This window comes from Trachypithecus francoisi, unplaced genomic scaffold, assembly GCF_009764315.1.
Source record: "Trachypithecus francoisi isolate TF-2019V2 unplaced genomic scaffold, Tfra_2.0 Lachesis_group17, whole genome shotgun sequence".
Lineage (NCBI taxonomy): Eukaryota > Metazoa > Chordata > Mammalia > Primates > Cercopithecidae > Trachypithecus > Trachypithecus francoisi.
The window spans coordinates 98,158,184-98,178,753 of record NW_022681462.1 but is presented as its reverse complement, the minus strand read 5'-3'; the positions used below and the strand labels follow the sequence as shown (position 1 = coordinate 98,178,753).

Genomic DNA, 20,570 nt, shown 5'->3' with positions numbered 1-20,570 from the left:
AAGTCCCCAGGGCCCATGTCCACCCAGCCATCTCTCCTCCCCGGCCAATGTCATCCTTTCCTCATAAGCCCTTCCAGAGCACAAACACACAAGCACATATATTTGTCTTCTTTCTTCATAGATGGTAACAAGCTCTGCATACTGTTGTGTAGCTTCTCTTTCCACATAGAAATACAACTTGAAGATTATTTCTTGTGAGTACGTAAGATGGGCACCTGAGTGTTACAGACCACGTAGGCGATGGCCGCCTGCACAGATTATTTGCACTGGTGGGAGTGTCATCCGATGTTTCTGGAAGTGGGATGGCTGGGTCAAAGTGAATGTGTGTTAGTAATTTTGAAAGATAAAGTCATAAAGATAAGTAAAAACGCCTGGCATCTTGGCTCACAGCTATAGTCCCAACACATTGAGAGGTCAAGGCGGGAGGACTGCTTGAAGCTAGGAGCTTGAGAGCAGCCTGGGCAAAATAGTGAGGCCCCATTTCTACCAAAAAAAAAAAAAAATTAACTGGGTGTGGTGGTGTGTGCCTGTAGTCTCAGCTACTCAGGAGGCCGAGGTGGGAGGATCGCTTCAGCACTGGAGGTCAAGGCTTCAGTGAGCCATGATCACACACTGCAGCCGGGGTGACAGTGAGAGCCTGTCTCAATAAATAAATAAACAAATAATAAATTGATTGATTAATTGATTGATATAGAGAGGATAAGTAAAAACAAAAACACGTATGTACTATAAAACCTGGGATGCGCCAGGCGTGGTGGCTCACACTTGTAATCCTAGCACTTTGGGGGACTGAGGCAGGCGAATCACTTGAGGTCAAGAGTTTGAGACCAGCCTGGCCAACATAGTGTGAAACCCTGTCTCTACTAAAAATACAAAAATAAATAAATAAATAAATAAATAAATAAATAAATAGCCAGGCGTGGTGGTGCATGCCTATAATCCTAGCTACTTGGGAGGCTGAGTTGGGAGGATTGCTTGAACCCAGGAGGTGGAGGTTGCAGTGAGCCAAGATCACGCCATTGCACACTCCAGCCTGGGCAACAGAGCGAGACTCCATCTCAAAAAAATAACCTGGGATGGAGGCAGAGAAGAAAGGAAGTGGTAGGCAGTGTGGGTGGTCTGTCTTACCTTTCATAATGGAGAGCTGGTGCCTACTGTTTGGAATTCACAAACATAAGAGTTCAAAGTGGTTACCACTGGGGCTAGGGTAGGAGACATCTTATTTCTCATTCTTCCATGTACTTCAAAAATTATCATGCCCTGTATATATGTTAACTGTGAATGTAAGAAAGTAACATGAGGTGGTGCAGTGGCAGCCATGTTAATGCCGGTTAATCAATCTTGCATTCAGGCCTGGTAAAGAACCGCCCTGGGGGATGGTTTCAAGCAGAGCAGTTCCTGGTTCCCACAGGTGCCTCATTTTTTCCTGGTTCCATTCAGAACATCATTTACTGCCTAGAACTAATTCCAGATCCTCCTCCCACCCAGGGCAGTTTATCAAAGGCAAAATAAAGAGGGTGGGCTGGGGACAGTGGCTCACACCTATAATCTCAGCACCTTGGGAGGTCGAGGCAGGTGGATCACCTGAGGTCAAGAGTTCCAGACCAGCATGGCCAACATGGTGAAATGCTGTCTCTACTAAAAATACAAAAAATTAGCTGGGCGTGGTGGTGCGTGCCTTTAATCCCAGCTACTCAGGAGGCTGAGGCAGGAGAATCGCTTGAACCCAGGAGGCAGAGGTTACAGTGAGCTGTGATCCTGCTACTGCACTGCAGCCTGGGAGACAAGGGCGCGGTGGCTCAAGCCTGTAATCCCAGCACTTTGGGAGGCCGAGACGGGCGGATCACGAGGTCAGGAGATCGACACCATCCTGGCTAACACGGTGAAACCCCGTCTCTACTAAAAAAATACAAAAAAAAAAACTAGCCGGCTGAGGTGGCGGGCGCCTGTAGTTCCAGCTACTCCGGAGGCTGAGGCAGGAGAATGGCGTAAACCCGGGAGGCGGAGCTTGCAGTGAGCTGAGATCCGGCCACTGCACTCCAGCCTGGGCGACAGAGCGAGACTCCGCCTCAAAAAAAAAAAAAAAACGAAACTCTGTCTCAAAACTAATAAACAAAGAGGGTTGGGGGGTGGCTCCCTGAAAGTTTCAAGACGCCTATTCTAAAGATAAAAACATAATGTGATGCCTGAAAGAGGGAAGAACTGCTCCAAAGAGTCTGGGATGCGGCTGAGGTGGCCACTTTGCTTGGAGCTGAGGAGGGGGATGAAAGTAAGAACTGATTTTTAATCTTCGCCTCTTGTAGAACGCCTGGTGGGCATCGGATGATGCCCTGTTCCACTGATTTTAAGTTGTACTTTTTCCCCACATTTCCACATTCTCCAAGTGAGAATATGTCCCGCAGTGTGAGGGTGGGCTGTCGTGATTTAATTAGGGTCTCTTGGCCTTCTTGGTGGTCCATAAAATAGTGGCATGCCTTCCGATGGGGGACCCGGGAGTTGCTGAATCGCAGTGCTTGCACAGCGATGGGCTTATTTGGTCTCTCCGGCCCATGGCTCAGCCCTGCTCCGTGGCCGTGGGTGGCGTCCCCGGCTAACCTCCTGTCTTGCAGGTGTAGTCGCCGCCGCCAGCCGCCATGGGCAAGCAGAACAGCAAGCTGCGGCCCGAGGTGCTGCAGGACCTGCGGGAGAACACGGAGTTCACCGACCACGAGCTGCAGGAGTGGTACAAGGGCTTCCTCAAGGACTGCCCCACCGGCCACCTGACCGTGGACGAGTTCAAGAAGATCTACGCCAACTTTTTCCCCTACGGCGACGCTTCCAAGTTCGCCGAGCACGTCTTCCGCACCTTCGACACCAACGGCGACGGCACCATCGACTTCCGGGAGTTCATCATTGCGCTGAGCGTGACCTCGCGGGGCAAGCTGGAGCAGAAGCTCAAGTGGGCCTTCAGCATGTACGACCTGGACGGCAACGGCTACATCAGCCGCAGCGAGATGCTGGAGATCGTGCAGGTACCGGCGCCCGAGGCCCCGGGTCTCACCGCGGGCCCAGGTCCCCTCCCAGCTCCCAGCTCCCAGCTCCCAGCTCCCAGCCCAGGGCTTTTTTTTTTTTTAGACGGAATCTCGCTCTGTCGCCCAGGCTGGAGTGCAGTGGCGTGATCTGGGCTCACTGCAAGCTCCGCCTCCCGGGTTCGAGAGATTCTCCTGTCTCACCCTCCCATGTAGCTGAGATTACAAGCATATGCCACCGCAGCCAGCTAATTTTTGTATTTTTAGTAGAGACAAGGTGTCACCATGTTGGCCAGGCTAGTCACGACTCGTGACCTCAGGTGATCTGCCTTCAGCCTCCCAAAGTGCTGGGATTACAGGCATGGGCCACCGTGCCTGGCCAAGAATTATATTATTGTTACTTGCAAGAGGTACCTGCCAAGACCTGGGGAAAGCCCTGGATTTGAGAATGCAACAGATAGCTTGTGATGTCCCCAGGAATGCGCAGTCATCCAGTAAAACTGAAGCATTAACGATCACGAGAATCAGCCCAGCATGGTAAAGACGTCACTTCAGGAGGCGTCTCTCTGCCTTCATGCAGCTCTAGCAGGCAAGGCCATGTTTCAGAAGGAAACCAAGTTTTGTTCACTTGGCCAGGTGCCTAGGTGTGCAAGAGAGAGTAGAGAGTAGAGCTGCCCCTCCCTGGCATTCCCCTGAGTGCCTCCCTGAGCCCAGGAGCATCCAGTTCTAGAACTCCTCATGGCCAGGCCTATAATCTAGACTCTATCTCTATAAAAAATTAAAAGAGTAGCAGGGCATAATGGCAGGCACCCATAGTCCCAGCTACTTGAGAGGCTGAGGTGGGAGGATTGCTTGAGCCCAGGAGTCTGAGGTCACAGTGAGCTATGATTACACTGCTGCACTCCAGCCTGGGTGACAGAGTGAGACCCTTCCTCCAAAAAGACCAGAAATAAAACAAGAAAAAAGTGGAACTGTTCAGAAGCAGGGGGTGCCATGGTGGGGAACTTTAGGGGTGGGCCTCCAGTAGCGGATATCAAATCGGTGAGCTCCTGCACCAGCAGTGGCTGCCTCAGGAGTGAGCGACCCATTTCCCACGTAGACGGTTTTCACACTGTCAGAGTAAATTAACATGGGCTTGGGGAACTCTGGTTCCGTTGTCACTTTCTGGCTCTTAGCTTCACGCAGTGGCGGAAGTAAGAATTCTGCTTCCCAGGAATCACCATTGTGTCCTGTGTGTTAACCCTTACCCTTTGCAAATAGGTGTGCCTGTCACTGGCCGCACAGAGGCTTGGTCAGAACTTTGAGGCCCTGGTAGAACTGTTCCGAGCAGTGAAGAGCAGCCACTTCTGTCCAAACGGGACAGCCCCCAAACCAAGTCCCCAAACCCTAAAAGGCTTCCCCCAGCGCCATCGATGGCTCCCTGGCTGGCTGTGTGTTGTTTCTCATGGGACACTTGGTTGCTGCCTCCTTCTCAAAATGAAAAAATGGTCTCTTATCTTAGGAACAAGAATATCAAGCCTCCTTCACACGGAGTGCTCAGAAAATCCCACAGCAGTGCTGCCCCTCCCCACGCATGTCACTCTGCTCAGTGGCCACTCGCCTGCCCCATCACTGTCTCCCCTGTACATCCACCAGCAGCACAAGGGCACGTGCCCCAGGCTGGGCCACTCAGGCAGAGACACACAGAGAGACCAACAGCTAGGCTGAGCCCTTGGCTGGCAGTGCTCTAAAGAGGCCATGGAGACTCCAGTGCTGCCAGTTCCTGTCCTGTCGGGGCTGGTGATGGGGCTTTCCCTGTGAGTTTGAGGGGCTCAGTTCTCTTTTAAACTGAGGGGTAACAGCCATGCAGTAAAATGCACACAGCTCAGTGGGCGGCGTGGTGAATTTCACGTATCTGTGACCACCACTCTCCCTCAGCATTCCCAGCCCCCGACAGCGACACTTAGGCACCTTCCTGGCACTACCTCCCCCCACCACCCAGGCAGAGATACCAGCACCCTCACCCTCCCAGTAGAGCCCTTCTGTCAGCTCTGCTCTTGAACTTCACACAGACACCCGTGAGGTTCACTAGGGAACATTCTCCCCACTGGGGAAGGGTCCTGAAGACCACCGGGAGCCCCAACCTCTCCCAGCCTCGTCGTGGACTGGGCAGAAGCCCACCCTTGCTGCACCCGCCCGAGCTCCTGGGCCTCTGAGCACACTGTCATTGTCCCCATTCGCAGGCCATCTACAAGATGGTGTCATCTGTGATGAAGATGCCGGAGGACGAGTCCACCCCAGAGAAGCGCACGGACAAGATCTTCAGGCAGATGGACACCAACAACGACGGTGGGTCGGGTGGGGGCGGGGCTGCGTGTGTACGCCACAGGGGTGGCAAAACACGTCTGGGGCGCCCCCTCCCGTCTGCAGCTTCTTGGTCTCCTGAGGGCCACCCCTGCCCGCGACCTGCCTGGCACCTGCCATGCCCAGGGAAGAGCGGGATGCCGTCAGGGACACCCGTCCTGCGTCCTGGTCCCTCTGTAACAAGGCTTTGTGATGCTAGGCATGTTGTGGCCTCTCTGAGCCACCATCTCCCCACTCGTAGAACAGGGCATACCTGTATTCTCCTGGGTACAATGTTTAGGGGCAGGGAGGCAAGCATGCTAGCAGCCCTGAACCTGGAGGGGTTGGGATCAAAGGATCCCAGATGGTGGGGTCCTGGGTGCTGGCCATGCTTCTCTTACTGCCATCCTGAGAGAGGAAGCTGCCCAGATGGCCCCAGTGACCAAGGGGAACTGTCAGGATGAACGCAGCCTCCTTGTCCGCCTACGGCAGCTCTGTGGGGACTCAGTCCGCTGCAGAAGGGCAAGTCTCAAGATGGTGAGTGGCAGCAGCAGTGACAAGGCTGTACCTCGAGTGCCCTCCTCTGCACTGGCTGTGAGGTCAGGGCGGCTGTGGGGTCTTCCCGTTCTGCTCTTCTTGCCGGCTTTGTCAAGAGCAGCCACAGCACCAGGTTTGTTTTGCTTTTGAACAATAAAGAAACAACCTTAAGAAGAGAAAATACTCCCTGGGTTGTGCTGGGGATTAAAAGATAAGCTAATGCCCAAGAAGCTGCTGTGGAAAGTCTGGAGTGCAGCCCTTGGGTGAGTTAAGCACGACCCCAGCAGGAGATGGGGTGTGGGGGAGCTGTAGGCAGCACACAGCATTCCAGGCAGTCAGGTCACTGTTTCAAAACATATGCACACGGAAAACAAGCCTGCCTGGTGCCTGGCATTGCCTTCGGCCTGATGGGAAACGTGTTTTCCACCTTGCAGCCTAGCAGGGCGCCTGCTGCCACTCTCCAAGGCTGTCCATTCCTCATAAGGATGGTGAATCCAGTCCCACGGGGTTGTGAGGTTTCAGCGAGGTGATGCCTTAAAGCTCTTAGCAGGGCTCACACTCCACAAATAGTGGCTGTTGTTCCCGACTTCACAGTGTCCCTGGGGAAGCCACCCACGGTGACTCGCTGCCCGAACCTGCCTCCTGGCTTGGCCCTGCCCACCTCTTCAGAGGGCATCTTCTAGGTTGACTGGGAATTTGGATGGCATGGTCGTTGCTAATGTCCACGCTTTGATGGAGCACTTCCTCCTGTGAGCCCAGGGGACCCGTCTGTCCCGGGAGCTTGGGGCGTGGAGGGAAGAGTGATCCCAGGAAGGTGGGGCTGCAGTCAGGGGCCAGAGTCAGTTCAGGGAGTGGTCCTCAGCTCTCAAGGCTCCTCCAGGGACTGCTCAGGAGTGATGGTGCCCTGGAGTTTGCCCCAACTTCCCTGGCTACCCTGGAAGGTGCATGGCTGCTCCAGGCCTCTGGGCTGGGCTAATGGGTTTCTCCAGGGCACAAGTATCATTCAAGCCGCCCTCTCCTCAGCTTGTCAGGCCGCACATGTGGGACAGGCTGTGCTCAGCAACCCTCTCACCTGCCCTGCCCTGCATCAGGAGGAGCCAGTGGAACCTTCAGAAGCCCCCGGCATCTCTGCAGGGCCTGAGTTGTCCTGAGGCATCTCTGGCTCTCCCGACTGGAGGTCCCTCTGGGCTGGCCCGCCCTCTCTCGGCCTGGGACAGGAGGGCCTGGGGTCAGGGACAGGAAGTGGGGGGCCTGGGGCCGTGGACTCTGAGACCCCACACCTAGCCAAGGAGATGACCACACAGCTGGCTGCCCTGAGTGTGGGGAGTGACCATGGTCCTCACCAACCTTCAGGCTGGCAGCCGCTCTCTCCATTGGCAGAGGATCCTGGGGACTGTCTGCTGAGGGCCTGGCTGTCTCTCCCTCTCCCTATGCACCCCTTAGCCCGGGCATTGTTTGGGCTCCCTTGGAGCCAGCAGGCTGCCCAGGCCCCAGAGGCATCAAGTTCGTGCCCTGGAAGAAGCCAGCCTGCCCGAGCCTGGGCCAGGGTCCCATGAGGACAGGTGTCCCTGTCTGCCAGTGGACTGGAGGGGCTGAATTCCCAGCAGGGCCCTACTGGGCAGGGGCGTCCTCCATCCTGGTGCTGGGCTGAGTCCTCAAATGCATCCTCCCAGGTGCCCTTGAGATGGGTGTTCCCATTATCCCGCCTTCGAGACGAAGATCCTGAGACCTGGAAATGTTGGTGGCTTGCCATGCGCCAGAGCCAAGAGCCCCTCCTGCGCACCTTCCCCTGTGCTGGGCCTAGCTACATGTGTCTGTGTTGCCTGCACAGACATTTTGCAGAGTGTGCTAGTGATTCCAGCTGACAGCATAGAGCCTCAGACAGACACGTGGAGGGGCTGCCCCAGGACCCAGGCTGCTAGGGGGCAGCCAACCTCAAACCTCATCCTTCCCCACCAGCAGGAGCCAGAGGCTCCCCCTCCTGCCCTTGAGGCCATCTCTGAATGGGCAGAATCATTATAGCCTATCTTGCTTGTGGACTAGCAGAGCCCAGGGCTATGGTTGACCACAGTGTGGGCTCATTGACAGCGATTATGGGATGGTGAGTGGATGGTCAGAAAACCTCCCCGGACCCGCCTCGGCCCGCCAGCCTTATGGAGCCCCATCCTGGGCCACCAGCCTCCAGAGGCCACTCCGCCCACCATGGAGTCTGTGTCCTGGGAGAGGGAATGTGTTGTCACCAGCATTGGATGCGGAGGATGAGGGGGCAGCTGATTCTTTAGCATGACCAATCTTTTTCTAGGTTTTCCTCTCACTGCATGGCCAACAGTACAGAACATGAGTTTGGTACCCCAAGCTGGAGCAGCAGGTCTACACTGATGCTAGGGAGGACCCGGGTCTTGCTTCCGGGGGCCCCCAACCAGCATGGCCTTCTCAGCCTGGATTATGTATGGGTTAGAGGCAAATGCTTCATTTTTCTGCACAATGTACATGTTCCTTAATAAGCAAAGTGTGGGGTGATTTCGAAAAGGATTTAAATGGCCCTCATCAGCCATGTCCTGCTGAGCTGCTGAGTAAACCCTTTGAGGTGCCTGATGTATTGTAGAGAGCAGGGAAAGGAAAAAGGATTTTTTTCAGAAATGCCTGTAAAGTGAATGGAGACTAGACACCGTGCAGCTTCAAGAAGGCTCAGGACTTTGAACAAAGGGGGCATCCCTGACCTGAGAGCTGTCCCCATCCTCTCTGGAAGCATAAAGAACAGTGAGCACTGGCTAATCCTGATGTCTCTTGTCCTCTGCAGGCAAACTGTCCTTGGAAGAATTCATCAAAGGTGCCAAGAGCGACCCCTCCATCGTCCGCCTGCTGCAGTGCGACCCCAGCAGTGCCAGTCAGTTCTGAGCGAGCAGCCCCTGGACAGTTGCAGAGAAACACAGGCTTGTCGTGCCGTTTAAGCTTTGCTTGCAAGAGTGGATGCCCCGCAATCGTTCCTGCTCTCCCGGGCCCCAGGCCTGGGGCATGCGTCGCACCTGCCCGGCCCGGCGGCTGCGCCTCCCTCCTCCGCCTGACCAATGCGACATTCCTCCCCTCACGCCCGGCCCGGTCCCTTCCAAGGCAACTCCCAGGGATGTGATGACATGCAGGGTTCAAGTGTTCTTGGTTCCAGGCACCTCCCGGCTCATGGGGAGCCCAGAGGTCCACGCCGAGGAGACCAGGCAGGACCTCCCGAGGCTGCGCCCCGGCCGGCCCATGCATTTTGTGATCCCAAGTGACTCTGTGGGAAGGGTGGGGACGAGGTGTCAGGAGGGTAGACGGGGAGCCCCTCCCGTGCATGGCTGCCCTCCCGTTCATTTTCTCCACCACAGCCGCTTGCACGTACAGATACTGTGGTCCCCTTTCTTTTAATATATAAATTATGTATGGTGAAGTGGAGTGTAATGTGTAGGTCCTGTATTTAATGCCTCTGACTGCCTTTGAAGAGCAGCCCCCTGTGGCCTGCGGCCCCCTGAGCCTGGCTGTTGTGTGGTATTTATGCTCTCTTTGTCTGCCTGTTTCTAAGGAAATGCATGTGTGCCCTGAGCCGTGATGATCCTCCTGTCCGTGTCGCGAGCACAGGCATTTGTGTCTGGTCTGTCCTTCCTGTTGATTGGTCTGGCATTTCCGGTATTAAAATGATACAATAAATGGCATTTTCTGAGTTTTGTGTCTGCCCGCGGGAGCCCCCATTCCTCAGGCCGTGGCCCCTGCACGCTCCAACCAAGGTGGGTCTGCTGCGTGCTGCCGCTGTTGGTAAACCCGGCCCCTCCTGTGTCCCTCCAGCTGTCCCTGCGTCTATAAATCTTGCGCAGCCTGTTCTTCAATATCTGCCTAATGCCAAGAAATATTTGTGGAAATAAACGATGACTGTTCTTGGCAGATCTGACTGTCAGGATTCTGCCTACCCCCAGCCCTTCCCTCTCCTTCTCCTTCCACGGTGTCAGGTCATAGGAAAACCACATTCCAAGAGAGGACGGCCATGGCCAAGGGCACGGTCAGGCTGGCCCCAGAGGTGGCAGGCCTGGTTCTCCATCCAGCCTTCGCCGCTGCTGCCAGTGCTTCTGGTCCCAGCAGCAGAAGGCCCAGCTGAAGAAGTGGCGGTTGGTCTCGCCTGCTGAGGGGTCCAAAGACAGCATCGCTGGGGATCCCCGGGCATCAACTTGGTTTTTTTCTTTCTTTTTTTTTTTTTTTTAAGAGAGAGGGTTTCTCTATGTTGCCCAGGCTGGCCTCAACCTCCTGGGCTCCAGCAATCCTTTCGCATCAGCCTCCTGAGTCACTGGGGCCTCGGGTGAACAGCACTGTGCCTGGCTAATCACAGTCAGCTTTTCACCTCAGACTTTCTCCCTGGGGTGCCCACAACTGCTGTCGTGGTTCTGGGCAGTACAGCTGACATGCGAGCATCAAGAAGCAGGAAGGGAAGTCTCCGTCCTCCCACTGAAGGACAGGAAAACCCTCCAGAATCCGCCCACCAACCCGTCCCCACCAGCCCCACCTCTCAAGGCTGAAACCGTGGCCCGTGTTCACAAGATGACCTTGTGATGGCCACGGCTGGCTTAGGCTGGTCAAGATGGCCCTTGGCCAAGGAGGCACCCGCCTTCCCCAGAGGGCATAGGGTTGGGAAGGGGTGAGTGGAATGGAGGTTGTTACCAGGACGAGCACCACAGCGTCTGCTCACCTGCCATCAGCTCACTGCCTCAGTGACTTCACTGTAGGGGATGGGGGGAGCTGGGCGGCTCACTGTCACGTGTGCAAAGCGCATGGCTTGGAGCCTGCCTCCCAGCAGGCCTTCAGCAACAGCAGCTATTTTGTTGATTTTAGTCATTTTAATGTTTTTTAAGACTCCATGTCTCTTTTAATAGAAATGGTGAGTCTGTTTGCCAAGTGCCTTCTGAGTCAATGGCACTGCTAGAGCTATTTCATAGTAAAACTCCCCACACACCCAGAGCCGCCAAGCCTTGCTGGGGGAACCAGGTGAGGTGCAGAGACGGAGGCCAGGTGCCCTGGGCAGACCTAGCTTGCTATGAAAAGGCAAGACGGTGCCTTTGGCAACACTGCCTCACCTGGAAGAATAGCCAGTGAAGGGCTTGAATTTTATAAACATTTAACTGGGACTGGCAAACGTTAAATCAAGAGTGCTTGTTGTGGGGAGGGGACAGAGTCCAACGGACAGATGGGAATGACCACTACATTAGTCAGGGTTCTCCAGGACAGAACTGATAGGAGACATGCATGGATGGCAGGAGTGGGTGGGTGAATGGATGGGTGGGTGTGTGGATGGATGGATGGATGGATGAGTGGGTGAGGGGATGGGTGGGTGAATGGATGGGTGGGTGGATGCATAGATGGGTAGATGCATGGACGGGTGGATGGGTTGCTGAATGGGTGGGTCGGTGGGTGGGTGAATTGTTGGGGAGTAGATGGATGGCTGGGTGGATGGATGGGTAGGCGGTGGGTGGGTGGGTGGGTGGATGGATGGATGGATGGGTGAATGGGTAGGTGAATGGATGGTTAGATAGATGGATTTATCATAAGGAATTGGCTTGTGTGATTATGGAGGCTGAGAGGTCCCAAGGAAACAAGCAGCCCTGTCCCCCATAGACAGAGGTCAGCAAGCTGGGGACCCAGCTAATGGTGTAGTTCCAGTCTGAATCTTAAGGGAGGAGGAGGCCAATGTCCCAGCGCAAGACTGAGGCAAAGAACAAATTCTCAGCCTTTTGTCCTATTCAGGCCTTCAGCTGAGTGGATGAGGCCCCCCACACTGGGGAGGGCAATCTGCTTTACCCCACCTGGTTCCCCCATTGGTCACCAGTTCCAATGTCAAACTCATCCAAAAGCACCCTCACAGGCACACCCAGAATAATCAGTTTGTCCAAATGTCTGGGTACCCCATGGCCCAGTCATGTTGACACATAAAATTAACCATTATAACCACCTCTGCTTAGATGTGGAGGAGGTAGATATGGGGGTCCTAGTGGACCCTACCCTACAAGGAGCTTACAGAAGCCAGTATGATTCGTCTGGGAGTCCAGTGCTGTCTGGGAAGTCAGGGAATTGAACCCCAAAGATGTCCCTGTGCCAAGAAGCTCAGCCTATCAGAGGGGGAAAGAACCCAGAAGTGAATCCAGAACTGTGGACCATGCCACCCACCCAGCAGGAGGCCTCTTCAGTCTCTTCCTTTGTCCCGGATCAGGCTGTTTCGGAGCGGCGGGGGGGCGGTCGTTAGAAAGTGTCTCCACCTGTCCCTCTCTGGTAATTTGCAATACTGGCCCTGGGCCTGCTTCCTCTTCCTCCAACCCCATCCTTCTGCAAGCTTCTCTCTTGTCCTGCCTTCTCCTTGCCTCAGGGGATCCCAGACCCTTTGCCATCCTACACGGGCACTCCAAGTTGTTAAAGTTCCTTGGGAGTTGTATATAAGTGCTCCTTATCCTATAGACAGAAGATCTCATCACGTACCTGCCTAAGCAAGACTTATGTGTGTGGACTCAACAGAAACTCTGGAAAATGGCTCTGGTGGCTCCATGGTCCCATCCATCAGCTGTCCTGACACTCACTGCATGTTGTCCCATGCTCACTGAGTAAACACAGCGTAATGGGAACAACTCCTGAGACAGGAAAATGTTTAGACTCTAAGGAAGGAAGCCCTGGAGTGTGGAGGGGAGGGTGGCAGTACGGGGTGTTAGTCCCAAGACAGTTCATCTGGTCAGGCCACGATTAACCCCTAGTAGGGCAAGACTGTCACCTCCCTTACTCTGAACCTTAGGCCTTAATTAATACGGCCCGGGGCATTTTCTGCTTGGGTAGACTGGCCTCCTGTGTGGGAACCAGCATTGAGCTAGCAAAGCATTAGCTCCCATTCATCAAGGATTTCCTCGGACAGACACTGTTTAAAACTTCAAATATCTAATTTAAACCTCCCATATCACTATCACATGGTACAGATTTATAATACTGGTTTAAGAGAAGTTAAGTAACTAGTCCTAAATCCTTAGCAAGAAGTGGCAGAATCAGGAATTGAAAGAAGGATCAGCTCCCAAATCCGAGGTGCATCTTCCCCCAATTACAGAAAGGTCTTCCAGTAGCTGGGCTGGAGCCAGGTCCACGTTTCCTTGCCGGCCCTCTGCGGCCTCCTTCAGGGCCCCTGGTGTCTAGGGAAACGAAGGAGCTTCTCCCTGGGTCCCTGAACAAGACTTAAATGCACTGCATTTGTGGCACCCAGGCCTGATTCCCTCCCCACCCGTGCCAGGTCACGCCCTAAATGGAGAAGGGGACACATCTCCCCACCACTGTCTGAGGGGCGCGCTCTGGACTCTGAATGGAACCCTCCCCTCCCTGCCGTGCTTAGGCAGGTACATGATTAGATCTTCTATCTGCCTCTTGAGATCAGGGGTGCGCCTGAGCAGGGACCCTAACGGGGTCCAGCTAGGATCACAGCCCCTCGAGAGGAGACAGAACCCACGGGACCTTCAGGCTTCTGAGAGGGAGATGGTGGGCCCAGAAAAAGGTATTTAGAAAAACAGGAGTTTGGCCTTGGGCTCATCCGTGACGCGACCTTCCCTAGCCGCCTTGCCCTGGGCTGAGCGCCGCTGAATCAAGCCCGGGCGCCCGGGGAGCCAGGCAGCGGGAACCTCGGCCGTTGGGGAACAGACTCCGGCTTGAGGCGTCCTGGGGGCCCCGAAAGGAACAAGAGGAAAACGGAGCTGTGGGGCAGGGGCGGGGCTCGGCTCCAGAGGCCAGTGGTCCCGTGCTAGTCCCACCTGTCGTCAGCCACCCAGCCCTGCCACTCTGACCCCGTCACGGCAGCGCAGTGGCCTGGTGCCCGCTGGTCCTGGGCTCGGGCTCCGGGTGGGCAGCGATGCATCCCGGCCCAGCGTGGGGCGGGGTAGGGCAGGGCCGGGCCTGGGGCGAAGGCCAGTTTCCTTTCATCTGGGCACACCCTCTCCTTGGCTTGGGGCTCCCTTACTGCGGCCTGGGAAGAGGTCTCAGAGGAGACGGGGTGATGCTGGAGACACGGTGGCGATGGAGCACTGCGGGTCTGGGACTCGGAGGGCAGCTGTTTATCCGGCTAACACCTCCCCAGGGCCAGCGTGGGGCATGGCACAGCAGGGCGCCGGGGCGCAGGGGCACCCGGGACAGGTACAGCCTGGCTGGGGCAGGAGGCTGGGGAGGGTGGGAGGGAGCTCGGGAGGAGGGGTGGCTGAGGCCAGCGGGGACGGGGCGGCAGCCCCTGGAGGGCAGAGTGGGGCTCCCCGGATCCTCAGCCACTCTGGCTCTTCCCAGCCGCCTGTGGGACTCCACCGTGGTGCCCCGATCTGAAAGGCAGTTCACGGGAAGGCAGACCCTGGCCCGCCCTGCCACCTGCCCACGGCCTATTCCAGCGGTGGCCAGACCCTGGGGACTCGAAACCGGGCTCATCCACTACGTGTGTGTGCTCTGTGTGCGAGTGTCTTGTGGGGTGTGTGTAGCTGGGGCATGTGGTCATAGTGTGCGCTGTGGATGTATGTGGCGTATTTGGGTGTGTGGTGGTGTGTGCGGATGGTGTGACTTTGTGTGATGTGGATGTGTGTGGTGTGTTTGTGTGTGTGGTGGTGTGTGGGACATGGTGTAACTGTATGTGTGTGTGATGTGTTTGTGTCACGGTGTGTGGGGGATGGTGTAACTGTGTGTGTGTGATGTGTTTGTGTGTGTCGTGTGTGGGGGATGGTGTGACTATGTGTGGCGTGTTTGTGTGTGTGGTGGTGTGTGCGGATGGTGTGACTTTGTGTGATGTGGATGTGTGTGGTGTGTTTGTGTGTGTGGTGGTGTGTGCGGATGGTGTGACTGTGTGTGTGTGATGTGGATGTGTGTGGTGTGTTTGTGTGTATGGTGGTGTGTGGGACATGGTGTAACTGTATGTGTGTGTGATGTGTTTGTGTCACGGTGTGTGGGGGATGGTGTAACTGTGTGTGTGTGATGTGTTTGTGTGTGTCATGGTGTGTGGGGGATGGTGTAACTGTGTGTGGCGTGTTTGTGTGTGTGGTGGTGTGTGGGGATGGTGTGACTGTGTGTGTGTGATGGATGTGTGTGGTGTGTTTGCGTGTGTGGTGACGTGTGGGGGATGGTGTAACTGTGTGTGTGGTGTGTTTGTGTGTGTCATGGTGTGTGGGGGATGGTGTAACTGTGTGTGATGTGTTTGTGTGTGTGGTGATGTGTGGGGATGGTGTGACTGTGTGTGTGTGATGGATGTGTGTGGTGTGTTTGTGTGTGTGGTGGTGTGTGGGGGATGGTATAACTGTGTGTGATGGATGTGTGTGGTGTGTTTGTGTGTGTCATGGTGTGTGGGCGATGGTGTAACTGTGTGTGATGTGTTTGTGTGTGTGGTGGTGTGTGGGGATGGTGTGACTGTGTGTGTGATGGATGTGTGTGGTGTGTTTGTGTGTGTGGTGGTGTGTGGGGGATGGTATAACTGTGTGTGATGGATGTGTGTGGTGTGTTTGTGTGTGTCATGGTGTGTGGGGGATGGTGTAACTGTGTGTGATGTGTTTGTGTGTGTGGTGATGTGTGGGGATGGTGTGACTGTGTGTGTGATGGATGTGTGTGGTGTGTTTGTGTGTGTGGTGGTGTGTGGGGGATGGTATAACTGTGTGATGGATGTGTGGTGTGTTTGTGTGTCATGGTGTGTGGGGGATGGTGTAACTGTGTGTGGTGTGTTTGTGTGTGTGGTGGTGTGTGGGGGATGGTGTAACTGTGTGTGTGATGTGTTTGTGTGTGGTGGTGTGTGGGGATGGTGTGACTGTGTGTGTGTGATGGATGTGTGTGGTGTGTTTGTGTGTGTGGTGGTGTGTGGGGATGGTGTGACTGTGTGTGTGGTATGTTTGTGTGTGTCATGGTGTGTGGGGGATGGTGTAACTGTGTGTGTGATGTGTTTGTGTGTGTGGTGGTGTGTGGGGATGGTGTGACTGTGTGTGTGTGATGGATGTGTGTGGTGTGTTTGTGTGTGTGGTGGTGTGTGGGGAATGGTATAACTGTGTGATGGATGTGTGGTGTGTTTGTGTGTCAGGGTGTGTGGGGGATGGTGTAACTGTGTGTGTGATGTGTTTGTGTGTGTGGTGGTGTGTGGGGATGGTATAACTGTGTGTGATGGATGTGTGGTGTGTTTGTGTGTCATGGTGTGTGGGGGATGGTGTAACTGTGTGTGTGGTGTGTTTGTGTGTGTGATGGTGTGTGGGGATAGTGTGACTGTGTGATGGATATGTGTGGTGTGTTTGCGTGTGGGGGTGTGTGTGGGGATGGTGTGACTGTGTGTGATGGACGTGTGCGATGTGTTTGTGTCACGGTGTGTGGGGCATGGTGTAACTGTGCTGTGGATGTGTGTGGTGGTGTGTACTGTGCTGTGTCTGTGTGGCATTGCGTGTGCTGTGGTGGACCCGGGTCCACAGGTGGGTGGCTTCTGGGGTGCCACACGAGGCCGTCGAGTGGCAGCCCTGGCAGCTCATTCCAGGAGGGTCAGGTGGGGCGCCTGGCTCCGCAGCCTGAGAGGCTGGGCCTGGGCTCTGGGCACCCTGCTCCCCTTCCTGGCCCACCTGGGCCCACAGTGGCCTCCCTTCCCACTGAGCTTCCCTGCACCAGGCCTGTCCTAGGCCTCCACGTCCCCTTCTCCAGAGGTCGCCTTCGGTGACCTCATCAAATGACTCTGGTCGTCTCCATCCTGGAGCCCTGTGAGGCTGCTCAGGAATGAGTGGGAATGAATGAATGAAGGGAGGGTCAGCAGGTGGCTCTGCCCCATCTTCACGCAGCTGGAACTGTGCAGTGTGTGTGCCCTGGAGACACACTGAAACCCAGGTCAAGTCCCAGCTCCACCTCGAATGAGCCGCCTGGCACTGGACAAGCACTGCGTCTTTACCTGTAAACCATGTGGTCAGGGAACCAGGGGCAGAGGGAGGGGCTGCAGGGCCTTGGGGGAAAGGCAAGGGTCCTCAGGGGCAGGACCTGACCCCCAGGTTCCTGGGGACCTCTGGAGGTGGGGGCCCCAGGGCTAGGGTCAGGCACCCCGGCAGGGATGGCAGAGCATGGAGCCGTGTGTTCGAGTGTCTTGTGGGGTGTGTGGGTGGCTGGGGCATGTGGTCTTAGCGTGCACTGTGGATGCGTGTGGTGTGTTTGCGTGTGTGGTGTGTTTGCGTGTGTGGTGTGTGAGGGATGGTGTCACTGTGTGTGTGTGATGAATGCGTGTGGTGTGTTTGCGTGTGGGGGTGTGTGTGGGGATGGTGTGACTGTGTGTGATGGATGTGTGTGGTGTGTTGCGTGTGTGGTGTGTTTGCGTGTGTGGTGTGTGAGGGATGGTGTCACTGTGTGTGTGTGTGATGGATGCGTGTGGTGTGTTTGCGTGTGTGGTGGTGTGTGAGGGATGGTGTCACTGTGTGTGTGTGTGATGGATGCGTGTGGTGTGTTTGCGTGTGTGGTGTGTGAGGGATGGTGTCACTGTGTGTGTGTGTGATGGATGCGTGTGGTGTGTTTGCGTGTGTGGTGGTGTGTGAGGGATGGTGTCACTGTGTGTGTGTGATGGATGTGTGTGGTGTGTTTGCGTGTGTGGTGTGTTTGCGTGTGTGGTGGTGTGTGAGGGATGGTGTCACTGTGTGTGTGTGTGATGGATGCGTGTGGTGTGTTTGCGTGTGTGGTGGTGTGTGAGGGATGGTGTCACTGTGTGTATGTGTGATGGATGTGTGTGGTGTGTTTGCATGTGTGGTGGTGTGTGGGGGATGAGGAGGGCAGCACGGGTAGTCTCAGCTGGGCTCTGCCTCTGGCTCAGGGACAGGTGCCAGGCACCAGACCCACAGGAGGGGTGGGGGGGGTGAAAATCTGCCCTCCACCCACTCAGCCTATCATGGGGAGTGGTCAGGGGAGGCCAGGTGGGGTCACCAGTCACTGTTGGGCATAGGGGAGCATTGGGAACACCTCAGAGGGGATTGGGGCCACTTTGGGGACAGGCAGGGGGACAGCCAGGACCAAGGCTGCAGGGCCCCACCAGCTGTTCACAAGCTTGGTTCTACAACATGGGGCAGGGGTGCAGGGGCTGGGCTGGGAGCTTCACCTGCGGGGCTTCAGGAAGCGTTCTGAGGTTGAGGGGAGTGGTCTGGCCAGGGACTAGGCCCCCTGGTGCCCCTTCCTCAAAGACCCCAGGACCCTGGTGTGGCTGAGTCGGGAGCTCTAGATCGAGGCCAGCTCGACAAGGGCCCCGTGTGACAGTCGAGCTGTCTATGTTCGCCCAGTGGCCGAGTGATTGGACCACCTTTTCCTGGCCCCGACTGCGCTGCCACCGCGGGGTGCTGCTGCCCCCTGGTGTCCATAGCGGGGAGGGCCATCTAGGGCTTGGGTGTGCTGGTCCCAGGTGGGCCTGCTTTGGAGAAAAGCTTTCTGTCCTGGGTGGCATTTGATGACAGAGGAGGATGCTGAGGCCCAGAGGAGCCCCTGACTTGTGGTGGGCCAAACTGCACACAAAAGCTGAGGCCAGGCTCCCGGTATCCAGGACCAGGGGCCTTATTGCCAGATAGGAATGCCGGATACAATACAGGGCATCCAGTTACACTTGAAATTTCAGATCAACAAGAAGGAATTTTGCAGCTGACATATGTCCCATGCAGTATCTTATATTTGTGCTAAATATGGCAACTCTCCTTGAGAAGCCAGGGAGTGCAGCCTGCACAGCTCTGGGGTGGGTGAGAAGCTGCAAAGGCCAGGCCTCCTGACAGGCAGCCCCAGGACCAGGCGTATGATCCTCCTGGCGGAGCCACCCAGGCCCAGACTGACCCTCATCCAGCAGGGCACCAGGCCTCCTCCTGTGCAGAGCCGCCCCCGAGCTGGCCACGCCTGGAGACCCCCCTCCCTAGCTCACAAGCTCATGGGCCTGAGCTCCACAAGTCACCTGACTGAGCTCCACCTAGGTAACCCCCGGCCAGCGGCAGAGCACGCCTGGTCACAGCCGTCTCCAGCCTGGAGTCAGCGCTGCGCATAGATAAAATTCTCCTAACTCCCAACAGCAGCAAGAATTCTGGAGGCCCTTCCACTCTGTGCCCTGCATTTGGGCCTTCACCAATCTTCCCTTGTAGCAGCCCTGCCAGGGGGAGCACCAGCTCAACCCCCACTCAGGAGGCAGCGGCCGTGGGGACCCCTGTGCCTAGTGAGGTGTGCAGCCTGGGTCTGGCTAGTGCCTAGTGAGGTGTGGGGTCCGGGTCCGGCTGCGTCTGTCCAGCTCCAGCTGAAACCAAAGCCACAGCAGGAATGCAGGGCCAGGTGCCACCCTCTGTGGTATTCTGGAGCCATGGGTGCTCAGGGCTGCCTCTGCCACCCTGGCAGGGAATAGGATTGGCAGAGAGCAAGGGCCGGGAGCACATCGCCCTTGGTGAGAGAAGGATGCCTCATTCTAGTCATGGTCATTGTTCAGCAAGAACCCAGGAGCAGAACCTGGCTGGCGAGGCAGGGCCCCGAGGACTCCCAGGCCCTCCTCCTAACTCCCGGACTCACCTCAGACTCAGTGATTCAGAGGCCAAGAGTCACTTGGCCTCTCTGGGCTTCATCCCATCGGTAAAAAACAAGAGTTGGGAGAACTCAGCAAAACCTTTTCTTCACATGACGCCCTACCTCGAAACCCGATGGGTGAGACTGGGTGAAGCAGGAGAGGGCGGAGCCCCCCACTCGCCCCCCTCACCCCCAGGCACTGAGGCTTCTCGGGACTCCCTGGTAGGGACAGAACCCGATTTGAAACAGGTTGACTCTTGCCTTCAGGGGCAGTTCTCCAGCCAGACCCAGCATTGGGGGAGGGCCCATGTCAAAGAGGGTACAGGGTGACAGCCAGAAAACCCCTACAGTGGAGGGCGCTAGCCAGCCACTTCAAGTCACTTAGGAAAATCTGGTAAGGAGGGAACCTGCAAAGAGATGTGTGGTCCCAGTTGAAGAGGTCACTGTTGGGGGTGTGAGGAGCACATGACTTCACACGACAAGCCGAGGGAAGCCTGGGTAGGGGCAGGCCCCACTCATAAGAAGGTGCAAAGTGGGCGTCAGCCAGGGCTGGAGAGGGTTGCAGGGGGCACACGTGATTTGCTCTGCCCACAGGCTTCTGGCCTGCCTTTGGTTGCTGCAGGCTGTCTGTGAGGGGCAGTGCCTGGCCCTGACCCTGTCGGGGAGGGAGGGGTTGGCCACCTGCTGATGTGCCAGGAATGTTCCCATCCTTGGCTTCTGATGTGTCTGCTGCCTTCATCGGCCTCATGAGCTGGGTTGGCATGAGCCAGCCCTCCTGGACCCTGCAAAGGTGAGGACCAGGTCGTGAGCAACTCTACCGTGACCCCGAGCCAGTCCACTGCCCAAGCCACCCTCCCGATGCTTAACAGCACGTTCCCGGGGTAGGGAAACACTGAATGAAGCTGGAGTCATCTGACCTGGCTTCAATGTTGCCTCGCCATCTGCATGATTTGAGTTCATCTCTGAGTTTATGTCTTCACATGGGAAACCTATTTTACAATCCTCGTAAAGTCAGTAACACATACCCATTTCAAAAGTGCAGTGTGGAGCCAGTCCCCACTCTCCACCCAGGCCTCTGATTCTTCTGCCTAGAGGCAACCTCTGTTACCCGTCTCTCACAAGCTCTTCCAGAAATATTCCATGCATATCCAAGTATGTATGTGCACACACACTTTGTTGGGG

General features: G+C 56.0%; 1 protein-coding gene across 2 annotated transcripts in view; it reads left to right on the top strand.

Moving 5' to 3' along the window:
- Positions 1-9,561, top strand: part of HPCAL1 (hippocalcin like 1) — a 122,795-nt gene extending 113,234 nt beyond the window's left edge. For both annotated transcript variants that reach the window (XM_033176565.1, XM_033176566.1), the window contains exons 3-5: positions 2,610-3,011; positions 5,231-5,336; positions 8,668-9,561. In XM_033176565.1, the coding sequence (XP_033032456.1) occupies positions 2,634-3,011; positions 5,231-5,336; positions 8,668-8,765 (582 nt within the window). In that variant the 5' untranslated portion in view covers positions 2,610-2,633 and the 3' untranslated portion in view covers positions 8,766-9,561. The remainder of the gene's footprint in view (positions 1-2,609; positions 3,012-5,230; positions 5,337-8,667) is intronic.
- Positions 9,562-20,570: the final 11,009 nt, after the last annotated feature.